The following is a 25,027-nucleotide window of genomic DNA, read 5'->3' on the forward strand; positions in this document are numbered from 1 at the left end:
GCAGTATCTGAAAATTTAGAAATGCGTCTTATGGATGTTGTTACAGCCTACTTATATGGATCACTTGATAGTAATATATATATGAAAATCCCTGAAGGATTTAAGATGCCTGAAGCACAAAGTTCAAAACCCAGAGAATGTTATTCTGTGAAATTACTAAGATCATTATATGGGTTGAAGCAATCCGGCAGAATGTGGTATAATAGGCTAAGTGATCACTTGATGAAAAAGGGATATGTAAATAATTCAATATGCCCTTGTGTTTTCATTAAGAAAACAACATCCGGATGCGTAATTATTGCTGTATATGTTGATGATTTAAACATCATTGGAACAAATAAGGAAATTCAAGAAGTTGTGTCATACTTGAAAGAAGAATTTGAAATGAAGGATCTTGGAAAAACCAAGTATTGTCTGGGTTTACAAATTGAACAAAAAGAATGTGGAATATTTGTTCACCAGACAAATTATACAGAAAAGATCCTTAAACGTTTTAATATGGACAAATCAAATCCTTTAAGTACTCCAATGGTTGTTAGATCATTAAACATAGAAAAGGATCCATTCCGTCCATGTGAAGATGATGAAGATATTCTTGGTCCAGAAGTACCATATCTAAGTGCTATCGGTGCCCTTATGTATCTTACAAATTGTACAAGGCCTGATATATCTTTTGCCGTAAATTTATTGGCAAGATTTAGCACATATCCAACAAAGAGACATTGGAACGGAATTAAACATATATTCCGTTATCTACGAGGAACGACAGACTTGGGACTTTTGTATTCAAAAGATGCTAATCCAAGTATAATTGGTTATGCCGATGCTGGATACTTATCTGATCCACACAAAGCACGTTCTCAAACTGGATATGTATTTACTCGTGGAGGCACTGCAATTTCTTGGCGTTCACAGAAACAAACACTTGTAACAACTTCATCAAATCATGCCGAGATTATTGCACTACATGAAGCAAGCCGTGAATGTGTGTGGTTAAAATCAATGACTCAACATATCCAAATCTCATGCGGATTATCATTCGACGAGAAGCCTGTGATACTATATGAAGATAATGCTGCATGTGTTGCTCAAATGAAAGAAGGATACATAAAAAGCGACAGAACTAAACATATTCCTCCTAAGTTCTTCGCATTCACCAAGGAGCTTGAGAAGAATAAATGTATTGATGTTCGTCACATTCAATCAAGTGAAAACTCATCAGATCTCTTCACAAAGGCACTTCCTACGACAATATTCAGAAAGCACATATATAATATTGGGATGCGCAATCTACGAAATTTGTGAAGAATTGTTCGTGTCAACATGAGGGGGAGTTTACGTGACTGCACTCTTTTTCCCTTACTATGGTTTTTATCCCAATGGGTTTTTCCTAGTAAGGTTTTTAACGAGGCAGTATAAAAACACGTAATGTATACAATCATTATGATCATCATCACAAGGGGGAGTGTTGAAAAATTATTTAAAAATGTGAAAAATATTTGTGTTGAAAATGTGAATGTTGAATGTTGAAAATTAGGTAAAAGTAGGTGTTGAATATTGAAAATTAGTGTGTGATGATGTAGGTAATGATGTATTTTATTTTTGGATTATTTGTAAAAATTTTCTATAAATAGATCTCTCATTTGTGAAGAAAATCACAATTGAGTTGATAGAAAAATATTATAAAGTGTGTAGTGTGATAATTTTAAGAGTTTGATATTTTTACTTTTTACCGTAAATTTTTACTTGTTCACAACATTTTTTTAATTTTCCGATTTAATTGTATTTGAGTTTGTTTAATAATATTATCGTGTTTTATTAAAAAAACTAATAAAAAAATTAAATAAAAGGAAGAGCCGCTGTTTGGAAGCCCGGCTCATCAGGTATTTTTTATATTTTGTTTTAGAAGACCCCAAAAGAGAAACTCTTGTCCATCTCGAAAAGCGAATTCACACACTCGAGTGTGTGTGTGTGTGTGTGAAAATCAAAGAGTAGTTTTGCGGCCGCAGGAATCAATGGACCCTGTAGTATTGGATAAGATCATAGAGAAACTGGTTGAAGTCCGATCCTCCAAGCCAGGGAAATTGGTGCAGCTGACGGAATCTGAAATCAAGCAGCTGTGTGACGCCTCTCGTCAAATTTTCAGTAATCAGCCTAATCTTCTTGAACTCCAGCCTCCTATCAAGATTTGTGGTATATTTCCGATACCCAATTCAAGATTTTAGTTGTTTGTGTGCCCGAACTTGGCTGGCCTTTTGTGGTGATTTTGCAAAGTTCGCGACTTTATTGGGCCTTATTGATGATACTTTATTTGTAAAAATTTGATTTTTATTTTGTTTTTGTTTTTGTTTCTATGAACGTGTCGGGTTTGTTTATGGAGTGTCTTGTACATTAGGGATTTTAGTAGTTTTTTCTGATTTTGCATATTTCTTCTCATTCATTTTTTTACGATAAGGAAGTTGTATGATACATTTTTGGGTGTTCTCGAATAAATTTGAGGTATTACGTGGATGTTCAGTCTGCGGGGTTTTTAGGGATTACAGTTTTTTCTCACATGGGTTCTTCCATGAGTGATTACGAAAAAGTTCTTTTTCTTTTGCCTTTGTTTTTGTAAAAAAAATTTGGTTTTAGTTCTACTCATACAGGAATTCGGTGTAGGAGCTTGTGATTAACTCGATTGTTGGTTGTATGGCCGTATTATTTTGACAAATGAAGGTTTTTGTAACATGCTGTTTTGTTTCAGAAATGAGAGTTCGTAAATTACTACGATTCCTCAATTGTGTATGCTCATGGCATTATCTTTTGATATTTAGTATATGTATGGATTTCCTTCTTATACCACAACCTTAAATAGGGACGGCAACTCGTAGTTTTTGTTATTGTTATAAAAAAGCAGAAAAAAAAATAATAGTAACTTGGTCCCGTGCATCTACCATTATACCCACAATGATCGGCCATACGATTGGTATTCATAACGGTAAGGAACATTTTCCTATTTATATAATAGATCGTATGGTAGGACACAAATTGGGAGAATTTGTACCTACTTTAAATTTCCGAGGACATGCAAAAAATGATAATCGATCTCGTCGATAATCTTATCTTAAAAAAAAAATGGATAGATATTTATGATTTATTAGTAGGAGACAAACCTTATGCTAAAGAAAAAAAAAACAGAAGTATACGCTTTAGGTCGACATATATCTCTATCTGCTGATAAAGCAAGAAGAGTAATTGATCAAATTCGTGGACGTTCTTATGAGGAAACACTTATGATACTAGAACTCATGTCTTATAGAGCATGTTATCCAATTTTTAAATTGGTTTATTCTGCAGCAGCAAATGCTAGTTACAAGATGGCTTCCAACGAAGCGAGTTATGAAAATACAATTTATTCTTTGGGTATTTTACGAACTTTCTTTGTGGATAATAAACTTCACTTCCGCTTCTCCTCACTCCAAAATGGGAAAATGAAAGCGATAAGAAAATGTGGTTGATGGATGAAATAGAAATCGAAGGAAGTAGAACAATTTATTTCTGGATGAAATGACCAGTGTTCTAAATGGAGGTCTAGGCGGCCACCTAGGTGGTGCCTAGGCGGTAGGAGGCCCTCGACCGCACCGTCTATGCATGAGGCGGGTGTTTTAGGCGGCCCAAGCTATACGGCGTTGGGTCGGCGGGTCGAGGCGGCGAGCAGGCGGGCTAGGCGGGCGAGGTAGCAAGCAGTCAAGATTTTTAAATTGTAGTCAACAATTTTAAAAACCTAGTCAACAATTTTAAAAACTTAGTCCTACTCAACAATTTTAAATATCGAAACCTTAGTACACCTCACTTTCTTTATTTTATTTTTTGTTTTCACTCTCAACTCTCAAGTCTCAACCACCACACACAGCCCGCCGCCCGCCGCCGCAGCCAGAATATTTAGGTTAGGCATTGCATATTTATTATTTATCATACTTTTTTAATAATATGCAATGCCTAACTTAAATATTCTGTTTAGTCTACTACTTGTTCTAATGATGGAAAATTGATTGAAACTTTGAAATTTAAACTTAGTTTTTTGATAAAGTAATTATATTACTTTGTTAGCATAATAGCATTAATATGATGATGAATCTTTATTAATTGCACATTATCTAGATGATATTATATTGTATGAAGCTTATTTGTGTTTAAACATGATTTAATTGCACAATTTACATAAAAAATGATGATTATTTGTGATTATATTGCATGATTATTTATGATTATCTATAAAAAATTACTTTAAAAAAAATTCAACCGCCTAGGCACCGCCTGGGCACCGCCTGGGCGGCCGTGGCGGGGCGGTCACCGCTTCCCGCCATTTACAACCTTGGAAATGACTTATTTGAATTTGCAATGTTTTACTTCAGAATATTGAGAAGCTAAAAGTATAAAAATTTTGGTCGAGACAGAGCAAAAGTACGGTTCTTCTATCTTTTTGCTTCTGTATTATTTGGCTGCAATTCTCGTACAAACCTGCTTGTCTTCTCCTACTTATTTTTTTTTCTTTTGTTTCTTTGGTTTTCTCTTCATCTTTTAAGTTCTTTCAACCAACGTTTTTTCTTTACCTTCAATATTTTCCCGACCCTCGACTCTGACCTCTGATTTTTCGCTGTTGTCTCTAGTTTGTCCTGTTTCCCTCTATATTTTCTGTTTCTGTACTGTATTGTTTCTTCCCGTTTATTTCTGGCTGTATAGTGTGTGCGTACCTATATGAAAACCTCAACCATCTTTCTTTCAAGATGCAAGGAATGCCACCCACCTATCTTGACATTTAACATACAAAAAATACGTGGTGCTGACCTTTAACATGCATAACGATGCAAGTTCCATTCTTCTTGGAACTTGCAAATGATATCTAATCAGCACTTTGAAGAATCTCTCTTTGAACCTGTTGCAGGCATAAAGTAGTAAATGTTTCAAATTTTTAACTTGAACTTTAATGTGAATTGATTACATGATATTCTATTGGAAAGGGTTATACTTGAGATTATAGGAAACCATACATCTCTGATTTGTGGACTTTGAAAGACAATGATGTTTACTATATTAGTTACAGACTACAAAAAGTGGACCAATCCAAAGGAGGTGCTGGTGAATACAATTGTCAGGTGCTAGTGAATACAATTGTCTTGGACACTAGCTCAATGACCTTTTAGTTGAAGGGCTGGTGTTAGAATTGAGCTTAGGTATATCATTTTTTTTAACTGTATAAAAATTAATTTTTAAAAAATGTTAAATACTGACAACATCCAAGCTTAGAAAAATCATGGCGATTGATCTCGGCATTAGTTTTGTCAAGGAATTTTGTCAGATGGGGCTGGAAGGAGTTGAGGAATCATGTTTTGTTTAAAACAAAACTTGACCCTTTCATGTTTATCTATGCTTGCTTCACGACCAAGTAAAGGTGAGCATAGGGTCGGGTAGCAATTTTTACTACACGAACCCCAAAAAAATTGGCTACCTGATTAAAAATTACGGGTACTCGAAATTTACATTTTTCTGAGCAAAGCTAATCAGGATCTTATTTAACAAATAAGCCAATGTAAATTAAAATTGATCCACAGAAGATTACATTAATATATAAATTTAAAGTTTCTTATAAAAAAAAAAAATTGATCCACGGAAGAAACAAGAATTGTGATCTGTAGTGATGAATTTTCCAATGTCTTACTGTTGGTCAAGTTTGATTGTAGAATAATAGAAGAAATTTGAAGTACTATATATTGTTAAATTTTTAAAATTTTCTACTATAAATTTTAAAAAGAGCCATATATTATTGTCTCAGGCTGGTTTAAACGGGTATGTATTCGGGTTGTCTTAGGTTCCAAAGGAGTGGGATGAGGATGTGCATGCTTTGTTATGTCATTATGGGAAGAAAGATATGAGGAAAGATTGGATTAGTGAATAATCACGTGGAATTAGTTTTGTCAGTTACCTTAATTATCCATTTTCTAAAGTAAGGACTATATCAAATACCTTTGTAGAAATTGTGCTAGAGTCTTCACTTGAGGACCTCATACCTTTGGATTCAGTGTTGATGGTGATATGACTTGAAACATGTGGTTTGAAGGTCTAATTCAGCTATGGGGATGCAAGGTCAGTATTATAAACTGATAAGCAATACAGTGGAGGCCTATTCTGCTAGGAGACCTTAATTTCATCTTGGAACAATGACTGTAAGAGAATGGTAAATAAAGACAAGTGAAAAATGTGATGCTATAACATTTTTCTTCCTTTTCTTTCTTCTATGTAAATTATTTTGATTAGCAGTTTGTCATTGCTTTAACCTGAAATTCTAGCTGACCTATGTTGAACAGTTGAAGCATGTTTAACTGTCAATCATTAATGTGGCATGTCATAAGTTTTGTTTATCAACCACCCGGATTTGTATTTGTTCTTGCAGGTGATATTCATGGACAATATAGCGATCTTTTGAGGCTTTTTGAGTATGGAGGTTTCCCTCCTCAATCCAATTACCTATTTTTAGGTGACTACGTAGATCGCGGGAAGCAGAGTTTAGAGACGATCTGCTTATTGCTCGCATATAAAATAAAGTATCCAGAGAATTTTTTCCTTCTTAGAGGAAACCATGAATGTGCTTCCATAAATAGGATCTATGGGTTTTATGATGAATGCAAGCGTCGATTCAATGTAAAATTGTGGAAAGCATTTACTGATTGTTTTAACTGGCTTCCTGTTGCTGCACTCGTTGATGAAAAGATATTGTGCATGCATGGTGGTCTTTCTCCAGAACTTAACAACCTGGATCAGATTAGAGATTTACCCCGTCCAATTGCTATTCCGGATACTGGTTTGCTTTGTGATTTGCTATGGTCAGATCCTGGTAGAGATGTTAAAGGATGGGGAATGAATGATAGAGGAGTTTCGTATACTTTTGGCCCTGACAAAGTCTCGGAGTTTTTGAAGAAGCATGATTTGGATCTAATCTGTCGTGCTCATCAGGTGATTTCTTTTTTCTGTTCTGTTTTTTGTAGTTCAGTCTGTTCACCTAACTAGCCGTGTTGCAGGTTGTGGAAGATGGATACGAATTCTTCGCCGATAGGCAGCTTGTAACCATTTTCTCAGCCCCAAACTACTGTGGAGAATTTGACAACTCCGGTGCGATGATGAGTGTCGATGAAAACTTAATATGCTCTTTTCAAATTCTGAAGCCGGCCGAAAAGAAAAACAAGTTCATGATGTCAACAAAAATGTGACACACATAACCACTTTTGAGTATTCAAGGTCAGCTGAATCTAGTGCTCTAGTTCCTAGTCCTGTTTCTTGTTGTCTTCTCTTTACCCCTCATTTTTTAAGGCAAAATTGTAATTTTTGTCACATATGTTGGTCTCAATGCTATTTTTGTCCCATTAAGTAGTCAAATTTAATCCCAGTCCGATATTTTTGCTTTTTATTCAAATTTAGTTTTTTTTCCTTGAGAGTGCTGATGCAATGCTGACGTGACTTTTACCATTGATTACATGGCGCCTGGTATTGTCAACATGTCCGACGCCACGTAAGCACTCCGCGAGAGACTAATCTTGTCAAAATTTGAAAGATACAAAAGTTGCTATTTCGCCTAATTTTAGTGCTTTTTCCTCCATCCTTTTGAATATTTTCCCATCCAGTGATGTTAATTACTATGATGAAGTTATCAATCTGTAAATAAAATAAAACAAAACTAAACAAAGTTATCTATCTATTTGCTGCAAAGAAGTTTCAACAATTAATAGAATGTACGGTCACGAAAAAATAAATTTCAATCAATGTGCCCAACCTCTTGGTATTAAAAATGTAACAATATTTTTATTAAAAGGATAAGTGCGAAGAAAGGTTATGCCAAATCTCTTTTTGTAATATGTATTGTAATGAATACTAAAGCTGTTTGATGTAAATTGAAGATGAGGCTCATGCTAAAGTTTTGCAGTTCGCTTCCTTGTATCTTAATAAATGTAAACACCTGAATAGGTAACTCAACTCTTTTGGTATATGGTTCTCAATAAAACATCCAGCTTTCAAAGAATAAGTTGATTTCCTGAGGTTACTGTTTGGGGCTTATCTCTTGCACTTCTCATTACACGGATCTGTTTGTATCTGTTGCCATCTGATGATAAAACTGGGAAAAACTTCCTTAGTGTTCTTTATGGTTTTCCAGTATAAAAACTTCTGGATTCTGTTAATAACAAGAGGATTCAAAATTATTATTTCTATTGTAGTTATAGTACCTTGTGGTATAACAGTTAGTCAGTCGTTTGCCTTTTCCTTCAAGGGGCTTTACTTGCTCTGTTGGGAAATGTGTTGAGGTGGTTGGATACCTAATATCTACATAAGTGGATCACTTTGATTTATGAATCTTTATTTGCTCCATTGACGCGTGTTTCTTCTAATTCTTGCCACCTGCAAACCAAAGGCATTTTGGTGCTTAACGGGAAGGTCATCTCTTTGTCTTGTTTTTTACAACATCTACGTTACATTCTCAACCCTGTAATTTAGAGCTCTACCGTTTTGATATTGTGTAATGTTGTATGAATTAAGACAGAATGAGTCCATCTTCACTTTCTTTACTTCTATATCTCAGCACTCTTAAGTTGATTCATTCAACCAAGATGGACGCCTGCGACTAAGAGAAATCTGAACTATATTTGATTCACTTTCCGGCGGTTATATTTTTTCATTGATGTCTTGTTCACCCACTTCTTCAAGAATTCATTAATGTTCATAAATTAATGCACATATGTGGGAAACTATCTCTAGATTTGTGAAAATCATTTCTTTCTCCTTCTACATGATACCAGGATTTCCCATTAAACCTGTCTACTTGCTGCAGGCGCCGGACTGAGGTAGAAGAACATGCTGCTGCGGCCGGTTCGTGGATACGACTGACTTAAGCTTTTATTTTCATGGGTTTGGTGTAGTTGATGAGCTTCCCCAAATTCGAAGATGTAATCTTCTTCCACCCCTCTTAAAAGGGTGTGTTCCTTGTAGATAAAATTTGTTCGGATTGGGTTATGGGAACCAAGACAGTTGCATAACCATGAAAATTGGCATATTTCGATGAGTTCTCAGTGTGTTTTTTCATTTGCCAAAATATGTAGAAGTTTGGATTGTGTCATCTGTTTCACTACCTATTTAAAGCATGAACATTGTCAAAAATAATTTTTTTTAATTAAATAAAAATTAAATTTATTTACAAATGCTAAATTTTGATATTTAAAAATACCTATATATAATCTTCAAAACGGTATCAGCAATTTAGATGCTTGAAAAAATAAATTAGATCTGACTTACATATTTTGTATTATTGTAATTTTTAGTTAATATGTTATGCATTAATTTATATTAATAATGTTTACTGTTAATACTTTAAATTATAATTTTCTAGTATAAATTTAATGTAAATTATAATATTTTAATTATGCTTTGGTTATTCATGTAAAGAAAATAATCATGGTAAAAAATTCGTTAATATATTTGAAATTAAAAGATAATTTTTTTAAAAAACTGAAAAAGACAGTTCTTGATTTAAAGGTAAAAAATGACCTTTTAAAATAATCTTATGGCTCAAGTCAAATAGGCCGAGTGACATCTTACTCTAAAAACGAGAATGACTCGAATTCGAGTCACCCTGACACAAATCTAGGAAAAACAAAATCCCTTTTATTTATGCATGCTCGCTTCTTGTGCGCCGTATCTGTTAATCTTTCTAACATTCGAATTTCATTAATCATCTTTAAAACAGATATGGATGAATGAATCAAAGTTTCATTACAGGAATATAAATTACAAATCTGCAAAAACACTGTAAGTTTTAGAGTCCACAACAATGAGCCTTACTGCAGCCACAGCAGCTGCAACAGACATGCAGCTGAAGAAAATCACATTAAGCCAATGCCAATTCTTCTGCAGAGAAATTAGCTTATTTTTCTTGGCCACGAGATACATGTGGTTAGCAAGAATGAACGTGAGAGGGAATGTGCTGACAGCTCCGGTCAGGCTCATGAAATCTCCCAAGAACGGAAGCAATGCGGCCACCAACGTAGTCACTGCCAAGTAGCTGCCTCTCACGAGGATCCGGAAACTCAGATTGCGTATAGACAGAGCGCTTCCGGTGATTCCATACTTCGTATCCACGTACTCGTACATCGGACTTGCAAAGATCTTAAAAACAAGTAGCAGTTGGTGCATTTTGTGTTAGCATGTTAGCTAAATAACAAAGAGCAAGCTATGATTAACAGCAAAAACAAAAAAAGCAAACTTACACAAAATTTTGACTAGTTAAAAAGATCGAAATCCAAAACAGTCTCTATCCATTGACATCGGTTTTCGAAAGGAGTCAATCAATGTTAAGTTTAGAACTATGAAAAGTTTCAGGCTTTTGCAGATTTTCACGAGATTAGAAACCAAGAAGAGTAGTAAAATTGAATGAAGGGGTGCTTACATGCAAAGAGATGACAGTTTGCAGGAAAGCTGAGATATTAGCCAATGTCTTCACCCAAACCGGACCACTCACACTGTTAAGCAAGTAGGTCGATGTACCCGATCCATAAGCCCAGTAACCCATAAACGTGACTGCAAACATCGGAAGAACTCCCACTGTGAACTGAAAATACAGTGCCCTCATCATGTTCTTCACAACTGGTTGCCTAACTGTCGCCTGCCAAATCCTAATCGTTAGTAATCTAGTCGAGTACACGGTCAGGGCCGGATCACTAGCTTCTATATCTAACCTGTATTTCTGGAAGCATTCCGGTATTGAATGCGAAAACAAGATTTGCAGATGCACCAATCGTCGTAAAGATCCTGTTCGTCTTTGATCCTGGGATACCGTAATCTCTGGAAGACGCTTTGGTACCTGATAGAAGACATTATTCTATACATGATCTTGAATGGATATATTTAGGATTGTGGAGTGTCAAGAATTTGAAGACATGACTTACCATCTTTTAGCGCGAGCCCGAATGCTATAACGATGTAGATGAGACTGAAGAGAGTTGAGAATGCAAGCCAGAGCCGGAGTGCTGACAAATGGGGTATAGAAACGGCGAAGAGAGCGCACCCGAACCCGGCTAAGGCGATGAAGTATGGAAGCTTCATGTCATTATTGTCCTGGAATAGTACATACACAGCCTGTACGCGCATGTTTCACCACAGTCAAATTAATCGAAAGATATGTACATTTGGGATTTTGTAAATCATTCGAATTTCATTCAAATTGACATTTATCGATTTTATCTATCCTGAAAAAAACATCTTAATCTTATTTACCTTTCAAAAAATAATTAACCATAACATTAATTAACATATGGTTTTAATTTTTTCATAATAATAATTATAAAATAAATTTCATTCTATCAACATAAGGATGTCAATCGAGTAGGTTGGATCGGGTTGAGCAATAATACTATTTAAAAATTGTTCAACCCGAACCCGAAGCTGATCAACCAGAGTTTAATTTTTTTAAAAAAATTAAATAAATTCAAAAAAAAAATATTTCAATTTAAACACATAATAACAACCCGAAAATCTCAAACCCAAAAATGATTTTTTTCAGATTGAACCGTATCGAGTTGATAAGTCGTATCTGATTTTGTCATCCCTATATCAATATCATTTTTATTTTAAATTAGTGATTATCTCTATACTTTCTATATTATATAGCTCAAGACCTTTAGACATCCCAAAATGAGAGGATGGTACCATGGTATGACCCCTCGACCCAATTGTAGTACGACCGTACCCCTAGTCAATATAATAATATTTATATTTTAATATAAATCAAATTAATTAATTTTTTTTAAAAAAAAGCCGTAAGATTTTAAAATTGAAGGAAATCCTCACTCCAAAGGAATTAGTCAAAAATTACATTCAAAATATTGTGTTGACTAGACTTGTGTTTGATTTTGTCCGACTGCAGCATTTATGTTAGAATATATTTTCTTAAAAAGTATGTTCGAATTAAAAATAGAAATATTTTTAATACATATTTCATGTAATATCAAAATTTATTCACATCAAAAATATCATGCATAAAATTTGAATATAAAAAAATTTATTTATTTATGTTTCTATCTTCAAGCCAAAATCCACCAATCAATCCCAAGAAGAATTCAAATCCCTATGCTAATAAATATATGCAATAGTTGACTTCAAGAATCAATGCCTGTGATCGGGGAAAATGAAATCAACCAAAACAAAGGGCAAATTTACCTTAAGAGCCTGACCAGCTAAAATAATATATCCCACGTTGATCATGAAAAGATTCACATATTGCAATCCCCATGTCAGCTTATAAGCCTTTCTACCTGCAAACCAAACCAATTAAATCATTCTTCTTCATTCATAATCGAGTCGAAAAACTACTAAAATTGTCTTGTAAATTGATCTATTTTTACATTTAAGATGAGAAATTAATTTATTATACTAAGATCAAATTTTGACAAGTTAATGATTTGCGGAAACGAAAAATATGACATATATATAAAACCAAAATGTAGAATTACCATAAATGAATCCGGCAAGATCTCTGTATCTAATATGTCTCTTCCCTCCATGTTCATGTAACTTGGCAACAAGAGAATTGGCGTAGAGAGATATGGCGGCGGCCAAGATAAGCCCAATCACACCGCCAACCCAACCGAGCGGGACCATCACGGTGCCGGAATATCCCAGAACATACGCGCTGTTGATACCAGTGGTCAGCACAAATCCCACTTGGAACCAAGAATCTAACACCCAAAAAACACACACATTCAGAAAATTTGAAATAAATAAAAAAACATCTGACAAAATAAACAACAGAATATTTTTAAAAAAACAAAACAAAACAAAAGAAACCATGGCTGATTTGATGAGCAGTTTCTGGGATTTGAGCCGCAGAATCATCGGCAGAATGAATCTTCCCACCACCAGCACCGGAGCCATCTTCGACATCCATCTTCTTCTTCTTCTTCTTCTTGGTGTATTTGTTATATGAACATACGAGAAGGAAAAGGAAATCAAAGGGCAGCTGGACCACGTTGATCTCTTCGTATCTCTATTACTTGATTTAATTCGCTGGCTCTATTTATTTTGACCCGGCAATATAAAAATCCCATCAACAGAAGAATATAATATATTCATATATATACATATATATATTTTTTGAGAATCAGATACCATATATTGTAAGGCTTTGTATAAGATATTCTGAAATTCATCCTAACAATCAATTAATATTTTAGCGTACATGTAAATATGTATATTTGGCAAAACCGACATATAATTAAGCAAAGAATACAAAGATTTGGTTTGGACATGTGAACAACCAGCCGTGTTTAAATTTGTATAAAGGGGTTGAAAAAGCAACACGTTGAAAAAAGCAAATGGCAATTTCAGTTCGTCGGGGCACTTCGAAGATAAAATAAAAGATAAATAATTAAAATTAAATATATATTATCAAAATCGCAAATAAATAAAATAACAAGACCCAAAGAGCTACTTTGAGGTATATATTGTCCTTTAGGATGGACCAATTGTCATGGAAAAAATTTTAAAATTTTAAGTATAATAATCAATTTTTTAAAAGATCCATGTTTGCTCTTTAAGGTTATGTTTGGTAGCCGACCGAATGGAAAACATTGGAATCGAACAAATTGATTTTTATTTTCGACCAACCGAACACCGATATTAGCCATTAAAACCGATTTAACCGAGTCGATAAATATGATCGAAATAACAATATTTTTAAAAAAATTGTTTATTTTTTTTAAATTAACTCTTCATATAACTTTATTAAATTCAAACACTCGACAAAATTAGATAAAATAATAAGTTGTGAAGAAATATAATATTGATTTAGTACTTATGATAATAAAATTGGACTTTTATTTAAAGTCCAATATTTTTTTGTGATATGTTTAAAACCCAATAAAAAAACATAAAAATTGTAAGTGTCCAACCTAACTATATATATAAAATATCGGTTTAATCAGTTTAACCGATTTTTTTACATCCAAAACCAAAATCTAACTAATTAAATCGATTTGACCGATATTTTTTTTATTATAAAAAACAATTGATCGGAGTGACATTTGATCAGTCAATTGGTTTTCTATGTTTAACCTAGAATTTACACAACCCTAATGTTGGGATTGGATTATTGTGTTTGGTTGGGTTTGGAATAATCCAATCCCAACATATTTTTTGGAATTGATTCGTCTGCCCGCGGTTCCCCGATCGATCATTCTCTCGATTCAACTATGTGGTTATATGATTGTAATTGAAATGCCAAAAATATTATTTACACACATTTAAAGTATTTGTAACTCTTGATCTTTCTCAATAAAATTACGAGTTTTGTTGTAAAATAAAATTAAAAAAAATCAAGTGTTGATAGTCTCCATACAAAAGTAACCTGGCCTAAATCCTAATAGCTAGCTAGGCTATGCTTAATTTCATTTTCTTTTAAACTAAATGTTCACCTGTCATTTATTTTTCTTTTGCTCTTTTTACATTGCCTAATGTTATCATAGAATTTATTTTTATTTTTGACCTCTAAAAATATTTTTTTATTTTATTCTACCATAATATTTTTTATATTCTGTAAATTTGAAATATCAGTACACCGTCAAAATTAATTAATATACGACATGATGCTGTTAATATAATAATATGATATTTATATAAAAAAAATATCGGCTCAAAGCATAAATCATATATTTATTACAATTTTTAACAATAAAATTTCACGGATTCCCTCTATAATATAACATGATATTTGGACTTCTGAGTATCTACCATTTCACCACCAGGACAAAGAATCCTATTCTATAAATACTTATCCATGTAAGTGATGTATAGAACATATGATAAGGGTGAGATATGTCTATTGATCGATCACATATGCCTGAATTGGACATCCTATCTGGTGGGTAAACCATTTTTGAGCGAGACGATTATTGTGATGAGTGAAATCTTGAGAAGTTTTTATAGTAAATTACGACTAAAAAGTTAATATTATATGATCTGATTAACTATGTGAGCATAAAAAAATGTGTGGAGACACCATATCTGAATGGATAATACTAGTATTTGGTAGAGACGATGTCAACAACAAAAAAGAATAAGAAATAGTCTCTAGGTGATACGAGACATTACCAACATCGGGGCTCTTCTCCTGATAAACCCAACAACTTGACTTATTATCACCTAAAAGTAGATGTAACATCTCATGTATATCTATCGCTTAATATGAGGCTATGCACTACCACAAAATGTATAAGAAAATAAAGTTATTACATCTGCTAATAATTATACATTTTGGCTCAGTAATAAAAGCTTAATAATACCATTATTTGATTTATCAAAAAAAAGATATAGCTCTCTGTTTTTTGTTCTCCCGTAGCTGGAACCCCAGCCTAGAACCATTTTTTTTAAAATCAACAAAAAAGTTATTGATAATAAATTTTTAATAATGAAACAAAGCACGTGAAAATTAAAATTGATAAAAAAAGAAAAATAATATATAGGTTTATATCGACTATAAAAAGTCACTTAATTTCCTAAATAAACAAACATTTCGTTAATTTAAAAAAATCTTATAAAAAGTTAGCTTACTAAATTTTGTACATATCCACAAAAAATATTATATGTGATGCTTGTACAAATTCGCTGTCGTGACTCGTGAGATACTCGAGTTATTTATTTATTTTTTAAGAAAGAAATTTTTTTTCCCTAGACAGATAAAATGAAAATTTTGATAAATCTCTCGTAAAATAATATTATAATTTTTTTTATGAGATAAATCAATTTGATTTATATTTATAATAAAAATAATAATTTTAATATAAAAAATAAATTGTTTTTATAAACCAAATCGAAAATACGTGTCTGATTTTACAATAAATTTAAGAGATTCTTCTAAAAATTGGGAAAGCTATGGTCCAATCATACAGCCGTGTGATTGACGGGACTTATTTCTTACTTGATGGGTTATATATCGCCACGTGACGAGAACGTGCGCCGACACACACGAATAATTTTTGGACACAATAAGATCACGAAGATTCCCGGAAGGTGAATAATTTAATTTCCATTTTTTAATATTTATATTATAATATATATCATAATCATAAAATAAGAAATATATAATACTTGTAATAAAAATTCGAGAAATTGTGTTTATTCGTAGTCGGTAATCTCAACGCGTCAATATTTTTGGGAACTCCTTTGACTGAATGGTCCAATCCAATTTTATATTTAATTTTCTTTGTTTTTTAGGCATTTAATTTTCTTTGCTTCATACATCAAAATGACACATGATGTCGGGGAAGTCGACCCAAATCATTATTTCTTTAAATAATTTACGATTTATTTTTTAGTTCTTAGTATAAGGTTTTAAAAGTTAAAACCAAAATTCAAACCGAAAACTCGTAAGAGTCCTAAAATATTTATATAATGTTACACGTTCGCATTGCATAACATGGGGAAAACATTAAATTTATTATAAATGCACGGTGCATGTGCTATGTTTAATTTACTGTCATTATATGAAACGAAAGGGACGTCGGCAAAGGGACAAATATATAGGACTCTCGTGAACAAATTATATATCCTTTTGTTATTTTCATTTTAAAATACAAAATAATAATTGAGAGTATAGTAGGTCTTTTGTGAGACAGACAGTCTAACGGATCTCTTTTTAGACGAGTTAATTCTGCTCAGGTTTACGATAAAAAATAATATTTTTAGCATACAATTAATATTTTTTCATGGGTGATATCCATGGATGAGCCCACTACCCCTGATCCATCCCTAGCCCAAATGGAAGACAGATCCATCAAAGGCCCATGTATTCTCCTATAAATATCAAGTTGGACCGTATGATGATTCATTTACTATATTGTTTTCAGCAGCGCCCTTAGCTGCTCTTCTCTTATATCATCAGTCTCTGACTTGAGTTTCGGAGAGGTTACGTCGAGACACCTTCCTGGCCCCCTTCTAACGTTCTTATTCGTGATTTCAGGCTCAGGGTAATTACGAAACCTGCGTCTGGACTAGTGACACTTGCTGGAATCGGACCCTAAATTTCTGTTGAGTATCAATGGGTAATCTGAGTAGAATATATGTCTTACAAAATTGGCTGGTTAGACCGCCTCAATGAAGTTTTTGTGTTGATAGTAACTAATTTTGTAGCAATATAATAAGAAAGTTATAAGAGAGGTAAAAACCAGAGGTTCAAGATCCACTTAATAATCACCCAACATTGGCCATTTAAATTGCTGTTATTACGGTTGGTCAGTTTTGTCTTTGCCAAAAAAATTGAAAAATTTACATCTATTTTTCCTCTTACATCCATCGAACACTTTTCCTTATTTCTTGCTTCTCTATCTCAACAAAAGATTTCTTACAAATTGTATGACAATGATCAACCAGATTAGGACAGGTTGATTAGTGGTGAGTTTTGATCCTTAATCTGTCCCTTTTCTTGTGTTTTCCGATAAACGCAATTCGGGTCTCTTTTTATAAAAAAAAATGTTTTTTTTTGTTTCATTGATAATTATTGATGATATTACTTCTAATTCGTAGGTGGAGGAAGAATGGCGTACAAGGTGGATCATGAGTACGATTACTTGTTCAAGATCGTGCTGATAGGAGATTCCGGTGTCGGAAAATCTAATATTCTGTCGAGATTTACCCGAAATGAATTCTGCTTGGAATCCAAATCTACTATTGGCGTCGAATTCGCGACCAGAACTCAACAGGTTCATCTCACCTTTCGTCGTTTATTACTTTCATTTCGGATGTAAAATCAGGCAACATTCAAGATTTTCCTGTACAATCTTCAAATTGAAAATCTTGTTGAAGGCCAATATATATGTATTTTTATTAAATAATTTATAACACATATACATATTTAAAATGTATAAAAAAAATTATGTGAAAATGCATGATGCATGTTTTATATTGACTTGTTATTATGTACCTGCAGGTGGAAGGGAAGACAGTCAAGGCACAAATATGGGATACGGCGGGACAAGAGCGCTACCGTGCCATCACGAGTGCCTACTACCGCGGGGCCGTGGGTGCACTCTTGGTGTACGACATAACGAAGAGACAGACGTTCGAAAACGTGCAACGATGGCTACGAGAGCTGAGGGACCATGCGGATTCGAACATAGTAATAATGCTCGCGGGTAACAAGTCCGACCTCAACCACCTCCGAGGAGTGGCCGAGCATGACGCTCGCCTCTTCGCCGAGAAGGAAGGCCTCTCGTTCCTCGAGACGTCAGCCCTCGAGGCACATAACGTTGAGAAAGCGTTTCAAACTATTTTACTCGATATCTATCAGATTATTAGCCGAAAGGCGCTAGCGGCACAAGAGGCCGATGCCGTTGTTCCTGGACAGGGCACCGCCATCAAGGTTGGGGATTATTCCTCCAACTTCAGCAAGAGAGCTGCCTGTTGTTCTAATTAAAATGACCGATGAATGAAAGAAATTAAGTTTTGGTTACATTCTAGACTATTTAACTGAGTAAAAACATATGGTTAATTTTATACCGTAAGAATTTGTAAACTTTTTGTCTATTTTTGATGTTGCGTTGGTATTGTTGTCTCTTTTCAATGTTATTATTTTTATTTGTTATTATCTTGTGGATTGTGATCAAGAATCAAGATGTACGTTTTTTTACTATACTGATTAGATTGTATATCCTTATGTTATTTTCTGTCTTAAATAAAAAATAAAATTCTAAGAAAACTAATTAACGAGTACTTAATTTGACTCCTCTGCTCTTTCGATCTCTTTCGTAATATTTCTACGAACATATTATCTTAAAAGATCAGAAAATTACAGTCACGATTAATGGCTATGCTTTTGAAATCTTTTTTCCCACAATACAAACATAACCAGCAAAAACCAGAAAAACAAAAGCAAGAAGAAATTAATTTAATAATTTTCCAAATATTCGTAAATTTCATCCCAAAAGTAAAGTAAAATTGTTGATCCGCTAGCTGTTAGTTTATATGTATTTTGTTGATGCGGATGGCTTATTGCATGGGAGAACTTATGGGAAAATTTGCGAGCCTAAATTTGAGTAGGCTTGTGATGAAATAACAATTGAATCATGTGAAGGCCTCTGCAAAGGAAACTTCTATTGCTAGATCCAGGATTTACTATTTGTTGGTACATCTTGTTAACATTTTATTCGTGACATTGCTCCTCATTATAAGCATGTCTTCAACATAAATGCATAACTTTACATAGGAATTTTGTGTGCATTTGAGGTAAATAAATTTATCACTTTCGTTAATATTGAAGTTATTTAACAACATACATTTGTGAAATTTTCCACGTCATTGCTTAAACGCTTGCTTAAACCCATATAATAATTTAACGAGTCGGCACAATTTCTTTTCTTGAACGTGCACAACAAATCCTTCGGGATGATCCATACAGATCTCTTCTTCTAACTAATCATCGAAGAATGTTGTTTTGACATTCATTTAGTGTATCTCAAGGTTATGCAGATCTGCAATAATAACGAGTGCACAAATAGAAGTGAGTCTTGAGATTGGTGAGCAGGTGTCGAAAAAGTTAAGACCTTCATTTTGTCTATATATTTTAGCCACAAGTCGAGCCTTGTATTTTTCGACCATTCCATCAACTTTGTATTTTTTTCAGAGTTTCATTTTCATCCCAATGGTTTGATACTTAGTGGAAGATCCATCAATTCCCAAGTGTGGATTTGAAAAATGAAATCTATTTCAGAGTTGACGGCTTCTTTCCAATATAGTGTCACAAGGCTAGACAACGCTTCTTGCAAGAACTTTGGTTCATTTTTCAGTATGTAAGAGAAAATATAGACCAAATTGTTGGGGAATTACACCCCCCGAAGCGATGCCGATCACGATAATAATAGTACCCCAAAAATTGCGGAATAAAATAACCAACAAGAACACAAAGATTTACGTGGTTCACCCAATATAGACTACGTCCACGGAGCACTGCAACTTTTATAACTGGAAGAAATATTACAACAAGTGTATACACCAATACACTCAATATTTCTCACACTCCCAACCCGAGTATACCGAGAAAATAATTTCTCTAACTCACACAAGAGACTCGCACTCAAGAAAAAAAAACACTCTTTTTTTTCTATGCACTCTCTATTTATCAAAGCTAAAAAGTTTTTGATTTTGGGATACAATAACTGAAGGAATTGAGCTCTATTTATAACTAATTCCCTCCAGCAACTTTCTTAACAAAACCGATGTGGGATGAAGGTTTATATTATTTTATTTAATACGTGGGCCCCACCCCTCACCTAACAATTCTCCCACTTGAAGACTTGATTTCAATCATGTCTTCACACCATCATTGCCGCAGCTCATATATCTCCATTTATACTTGCAGTCCACCTGAAGTTGAACACAACTTCAGTTTGTCCATGGTTACTGTCTTCGTGAGCATATCGGCAAGATTTTTACTTCCAGGAATCTTCTCCAGTTTCAAGACTCCAACTTCCAGCACTGATCTGATGAAATGGTACCTAACCTGTATATGCTTTGTCCTAGCATGAGAAACATGATTTTTTGCTAAATGAATAGCACTCTGACTGTCACAGTATAATGTGCTATCTTCAAGCTTCTGACCCAATTCCTCCAGAAAGGATTTCAACCATATCATCTCCTTGCTAGCTTCTGTAACTGCAACATACTCAGCCTCAGTAGTCGAAAGCGCAACAATCTTTTGCAGCTTAGACACCCAGCTTACAACTGTACCACCTTATGTGAACACATATCCAGTAGTACTTTTCCTGCCATCCAGGTCACCACCCATATCGGCATCGACAAAACCCTGTAAGCCAAATTTTGATCTCCTGAAGCATAAAGAACAACTAGCAGTACCTTTCAAATACCTGAGAATCCACTTAACTGCTTCCCAGTGTTGCTTCCCTGGATTACTCATAAACCTGCTCAAAACTCCCACTGCATGTGCTATGTCTGGTCTTGTGCACACCATTGCATACATGAGGCTTCCGACAGCAGAAGCATAAGGAACCTTATTCATATAAGCCTGCTCCTGCTCCGTCGATGGTGATTGTGCTTTGGTTAGTTTGAAATGACTAGCCAAAGGAGTACTCACAGATTTAGCTTCATCCATATCAAATCTGCTAACCACTTTTTTCACGTACTCTTCTTGAGATAACTTCAACAATCCATTCACCCGGTCTCTGAAGATCCTCATTCCAAGGATTTGCTTTGCAGCACCCAAATCTTTCAAGGCAAATTCCTTTGATAAATCTTTCTTGAGTTTATCAATTTCTTCCAGACAAGCTCCAGCTATCAGCATATCATCTACATATAGCAGTAGTATAATATAAGAACCGTCAAACTTTTTCACATAACAGCAGTGATCAGCTTGACACCTTAGGAATCCATTTTCACTCATGAATCCATCAAACTTCTTGTACCACTGTCTTGGAGCTTGTTTGAGACCGCACAAGCTCTTCTGAAGTTTGCATACCATTCTCTCTTTTCCCCGTACTTCAAAGCCCTGTGGCTGCTTCATATAAATTTTTTCATCTAGGTCACCGTGAAGAAACGCAGTCTTTACATCCAACTGCTCCAATTGTAAGTCTTCCTTCGCCACTAGTCCAATTACAGTCCTGATAGTGGTTAATTTAACCACCGGAGAGAAAATCTCGGTGTAATCAATTCCTTCCCGTTGTTGGAAGCCTTTTACAACAAGTCTTGCCTTGTATCGCTTGCTACCATCATGCTCTTCTTTTAACCGGTACACCCACTTGTTATGTAACGCCTTTTTGCCTTGCGGAAGTTCTGTCAACTCCCACGTCTGATTGGATGACAGTGAATCCATCTCATCTTCCATAGCCAACTCCCACTTGGTTGAATCATCATTTTGCATTGCCTCTTCATAAGTCTCCGGTTCACCTTTGTCTGTCAGCAAAATATAGTGAAGTGCAGGGGAGTATCTATCAGGTGGTCTAATGGTTCTCAAAGATCTCCTGAGTTCAATCACCGGAGTTTGTGGGTCATCATCTTGTGCAGTTTCTTCTTCATCTTCCTGGTTACTGGTTTTCGATTCATTCACAGGAATGTTTGTCAATGGCACTTCATCAGTCTTCTCGACTTCAGGACATTCATCTCCAGCTCCAATGTCTGACTTGTCCTTGTACAGAAGTTTCTCATTAAAGATTACATCCCTGCTCCGAATGATCTTCCGATTTTGGTCATCCCAGAAACGATAACCAAACTCATTATCTCCATAACCAATAAAGAAGCACTTCTTTGATTTCGGATCAAGTTTTGTTCTGCTTGCTGAATCAATATGAACATAGGATAGACATCCAAACACTTTCAAGAAAGAAAGGTTTACTTCTTTGCCGCTCCAAACCTCTTCGGGTATTTTGTAGTCCAGTGGTACCGAAGGTCCTCTGTTGATCAGATATGCTGCAGTGTTAACAGCATCAGCCCAGAATGATTTTGGCAATCCAGAATGCAATCTCATGCTCCTTGCGCGTTCATTCAAGGTCCTGTTCATCCTTTCAGCTACACCATTCTGTTGAGGTGTACCAGGAATGGTTTTCTCCATCTTGATCCCGTTCTGTGCACAATATTTCTTGAACTCATCATCTTCATATTCTCCACCATTGTCAGACCGTAAGCACTTCACTTTCAAGTTGGTCTCATTTTCCACCATGGCTTTCCACCTTTTAAAGGTCTCGTGAACATCAGATTTATTTTTCAGAAAATAAACCCAAACTTTTCTACTCGAATCGTCAATGAATGTGACATAGTATCTCGAGCCTCCAAGGGATGTCACAGGAGATGGTCCCCATACATCAGTATGAACCAGCTCCAACTTTGCTGCTTTCGGTTCTCTACCGCCTTTTGAAAAGCTCACCTTCTTCTGCTTTCCAAAGATACAGCTTTCACATAGTTGGTGTTCAACAGTCTTTAATTCTGGTAGCTTTCCTTTTGACACCAACATCTTCATTCCCTTCTCACTCATGTGTCCAAGTCTATAATGCCATAGACTTGAATTGGCTCCGGCATCCACAGCTGCTAATGTGTCTCTGCAACTGAAGTCATATACAGTGTTCCAGTTTTCTTTCCTCGAGCAACAATCATGGCTCCTTTGTTCACTTTCCAGGAACCATCACCGAAGGTCACATTGTGGCCTTCATCAGCGAGCTGTCCCACCGAGATCAGATTGCGTGTAAATTTTGGTACATGTCTGACTTTGTTGATTTTCCAGACATATCCATTTGACATCTTCATCCGTACATCACCCATACCAACAATTTCCAAGGGCTTTCCATCATCCAGGAAAACTTTTCCGTAATCGCCAGCGATGTAATTATCAAATACATCGCGATCACCGATGGTATGAAACAAAGCTCCCGAGTCCATAACCCAAGAATCAACAGGGCTTTCCATGGATAATAGCAGAGCATCATGTACTTCCTCAGTGACAGCATTGGCATTATTCTTCGTTGATCTGCAGTTCTTTTTCAGGTGACAAGTCTCACCACAGCTCAAGCACTTCATATTCTTTTCAAGGAGGTTTTTGTCTTTTCCATTTCTTGATTTGGATCTACCGCGCGATCGGTTGGAACTCCTTTCACCACTCCTGCCTCTTCCTCTGTTATCAAGATTTAGAGCAGATCTCGATGATGTTGCTTCACCCGAGTCTTGCCCGCGAACTTCTTCAGCAAGGATTTGATCTCTAACATCATTGAGTTGTACTTTTCCTTTTTCAACAGAGTTGCTAACTGCTGCCCGCATCGGTTCCCAATTGTCTGGTAAAGTCATGTTAAATTCATTTATGTGTTTTGCCACCGAAGCACCTTCTCTCATCTTCAAGTTGAATAACTTCTTCATGAGATGTACTTTGTTGTTTGCCGATGGCTTCTCGTACATGTCTGATAGAATGGTCATCGTCTCATCCGTGGTTTTGGCCTCCGCCACGTTATGTGCCACGTTCTTTGTTAGGGTCAATCGTATGACACCTAAAACCTGTCGGTCAAGGAGCTCCCAATCATCATCCTCCATGTTTTCCGGTTTCTTTCCTGATAGAGGTTGATGCAGCTTCTTACTGTACAGATAATCTCTTATCTGTAACCGCCAGAACGAAAAATCTGTTCCGTCGAACTTGTTGATTCCTGGTCCCGATCCATCATCTCCGGTCATCACTTATCTAGCCTTAGCAAAAAATCTAAAAAATCTTTTCTGATGTGGAAGATCAGACAAAGCTGCAACCACATAGCATACTCAGAATTCTTAAGAATTTTCACAACAAGGCTCTGATACCAGTTGTTGGGGAATTACACCCCCCGAAGCGATGCCGATCACGATGATAATAGTACCCCCAAAATTGTGGAATAAAATAACCAACAAAAACACAAAGATTTACGCGGTTCACCCAATATAGGCTACGTCCACGGAGCACTGCAACTTTTATAACAGGAAGAAATATAACAACAAGTGTATACACCAATACACTCAATATTTCTCACACTCCCAACCCGAGTATACAGAGAAAATAATTTCTCTAACCCACACAAGAGAATTCTCGCACTCAAGAAAAAAAATACACTCTTTTTTCTATGTACTCTCTATTTATCAAAGTTAAAAAGTTTTTGATTTTGGGATACAATAACTGAAGGAATTGAGCTCTATTTATAACTAATTTCCTCCAGCAACTTTCTTAACAAAACCGATGTGGGATGAAGGTTTATATTATTTTATTTAATATGTGGGCCCCACCCCTCACCTAACACAAATGACTTCGGAGTTTTGGCCATTTTGCTCCATCTAGGTTCTTCATTTTTTGCAGAACCTTCGTTCATTATTTTTCTAGTCGTTTTACTAGAATTAGGATTCTCTTTTTTAGAAGTGACCTCCATTTGATTAGGCTCTTCTTGTTTAGGAAAGTGTTTCTTGTCAGTTTAATTCATTTTTTACCAGAACTATGTTCATGTTCATTCCTCTG

At 35.1% G+C, this 25,027-nt stretch overlaps 3 protein-coding genes across 4 annotated transcripts; 2 read left to right on the forward strand and 1 right to left on the reverse strand.

Moving 5' to 3' along the window:
- The first annotated feature begins 1,893 nt into the window (after positions 1-1,893).
- LOC140973941 (serine/threonine-protein phosphatase PP1 isozyme 3) lies at positions 1,894-9,085 on the forward strand. Of its 2 annotated transcripts, none has more exons than XM_073437097.1 (4): positions 1,894-2,193; positions 6,431-6,990; positions 7,056-7,272; positions 8,823-9,085. In XM_073437097.1, the coding sequence occupies exons 1-3, from the start codon at positions 2,016-2,018 to the stop codon at positions 7,242-7,244; spliced, it is 927 nt and encodes a 308-aa protein (XP_073293198.1). In that variant the 5' UTR covers positions 1,894-2,015; the 3' UTR covers positions 7,245-7,272; positions 8,823-9,085. The 2 variants fall into 2 exon arrangements, with proteins under 2 accessions (XP_073293198.1, XP_073293197.1); XM_073437096.1 differs by having other exon boundaries at positions 8,855-9,085.
- A 657-nt stretch (positions 9,086-9,742) lies between these two features.
- LOC140973942 (proline transporter 2-like) lies at positions 9,743-13,124 on the reverse strand. The gene is made up of 7 exons (XM_073437098.1): positions 12,862-13,124; positions 12,528-12,752; positions 12,235-12,329; positions 10,965-11,154; positions 10,755-10,879; positions 10,466-10,681; positions 9,743-10,185 (listed from the first exon to the last, which is right to left on the reverse strand). Exons 1-7 carry the CDS (start codon positions 12,959-12,961, stop codon positions 9,808-9,810), a joined length of 1,329 nt encoding a protein of 442 aa, XP_073293199.1. The 5' UTR covers positions 12,962-13,124; the 3' UTR covers positions 9,743-9,807.
- Positions 13,125-17,229: 4,105 nt separating this feature from the next.
- Positions 17,230-18,677, forward strand: LOC140973943 (ras-related protein Rab2BV-like). Its single transcript, XM_073437100.1, has 3 exons — positions 17,230-17,460; positions 17,593-17,768; positions 17,996-18,677. The coding sequence occupies exons 2-3, from the start codon at positions 17,604-17,606 to the stop codon at positions 18,479-18,481; spliced, it is 651 nt and encodes a 216-aa protein (XP_073293201.1). The 5' UTR covers positions 17,230-17,460; positions 17,593-17,603; the 3' UTR covers positions 18,482-18,677.
- Positions 18,678-25,027: the final 6,350 nt, after the last annotated feature.

This window comes from Primulina huaijiensis, chromosome 3, assembly GCF_012295235.1.
Source record: "Primulina huaijiensis isolate GDHJ02 chromosome 3, ASM1229523v2, whole genome shotgun sequence".
NCBI classification, from domain to species: domain Eukaryota; kingdom Viridiplantae; phylum Streptophyta; class Magnoliopsida; order Lamiales; family Gesneriaceae; genus Primulina; species Primulina huaijiensis.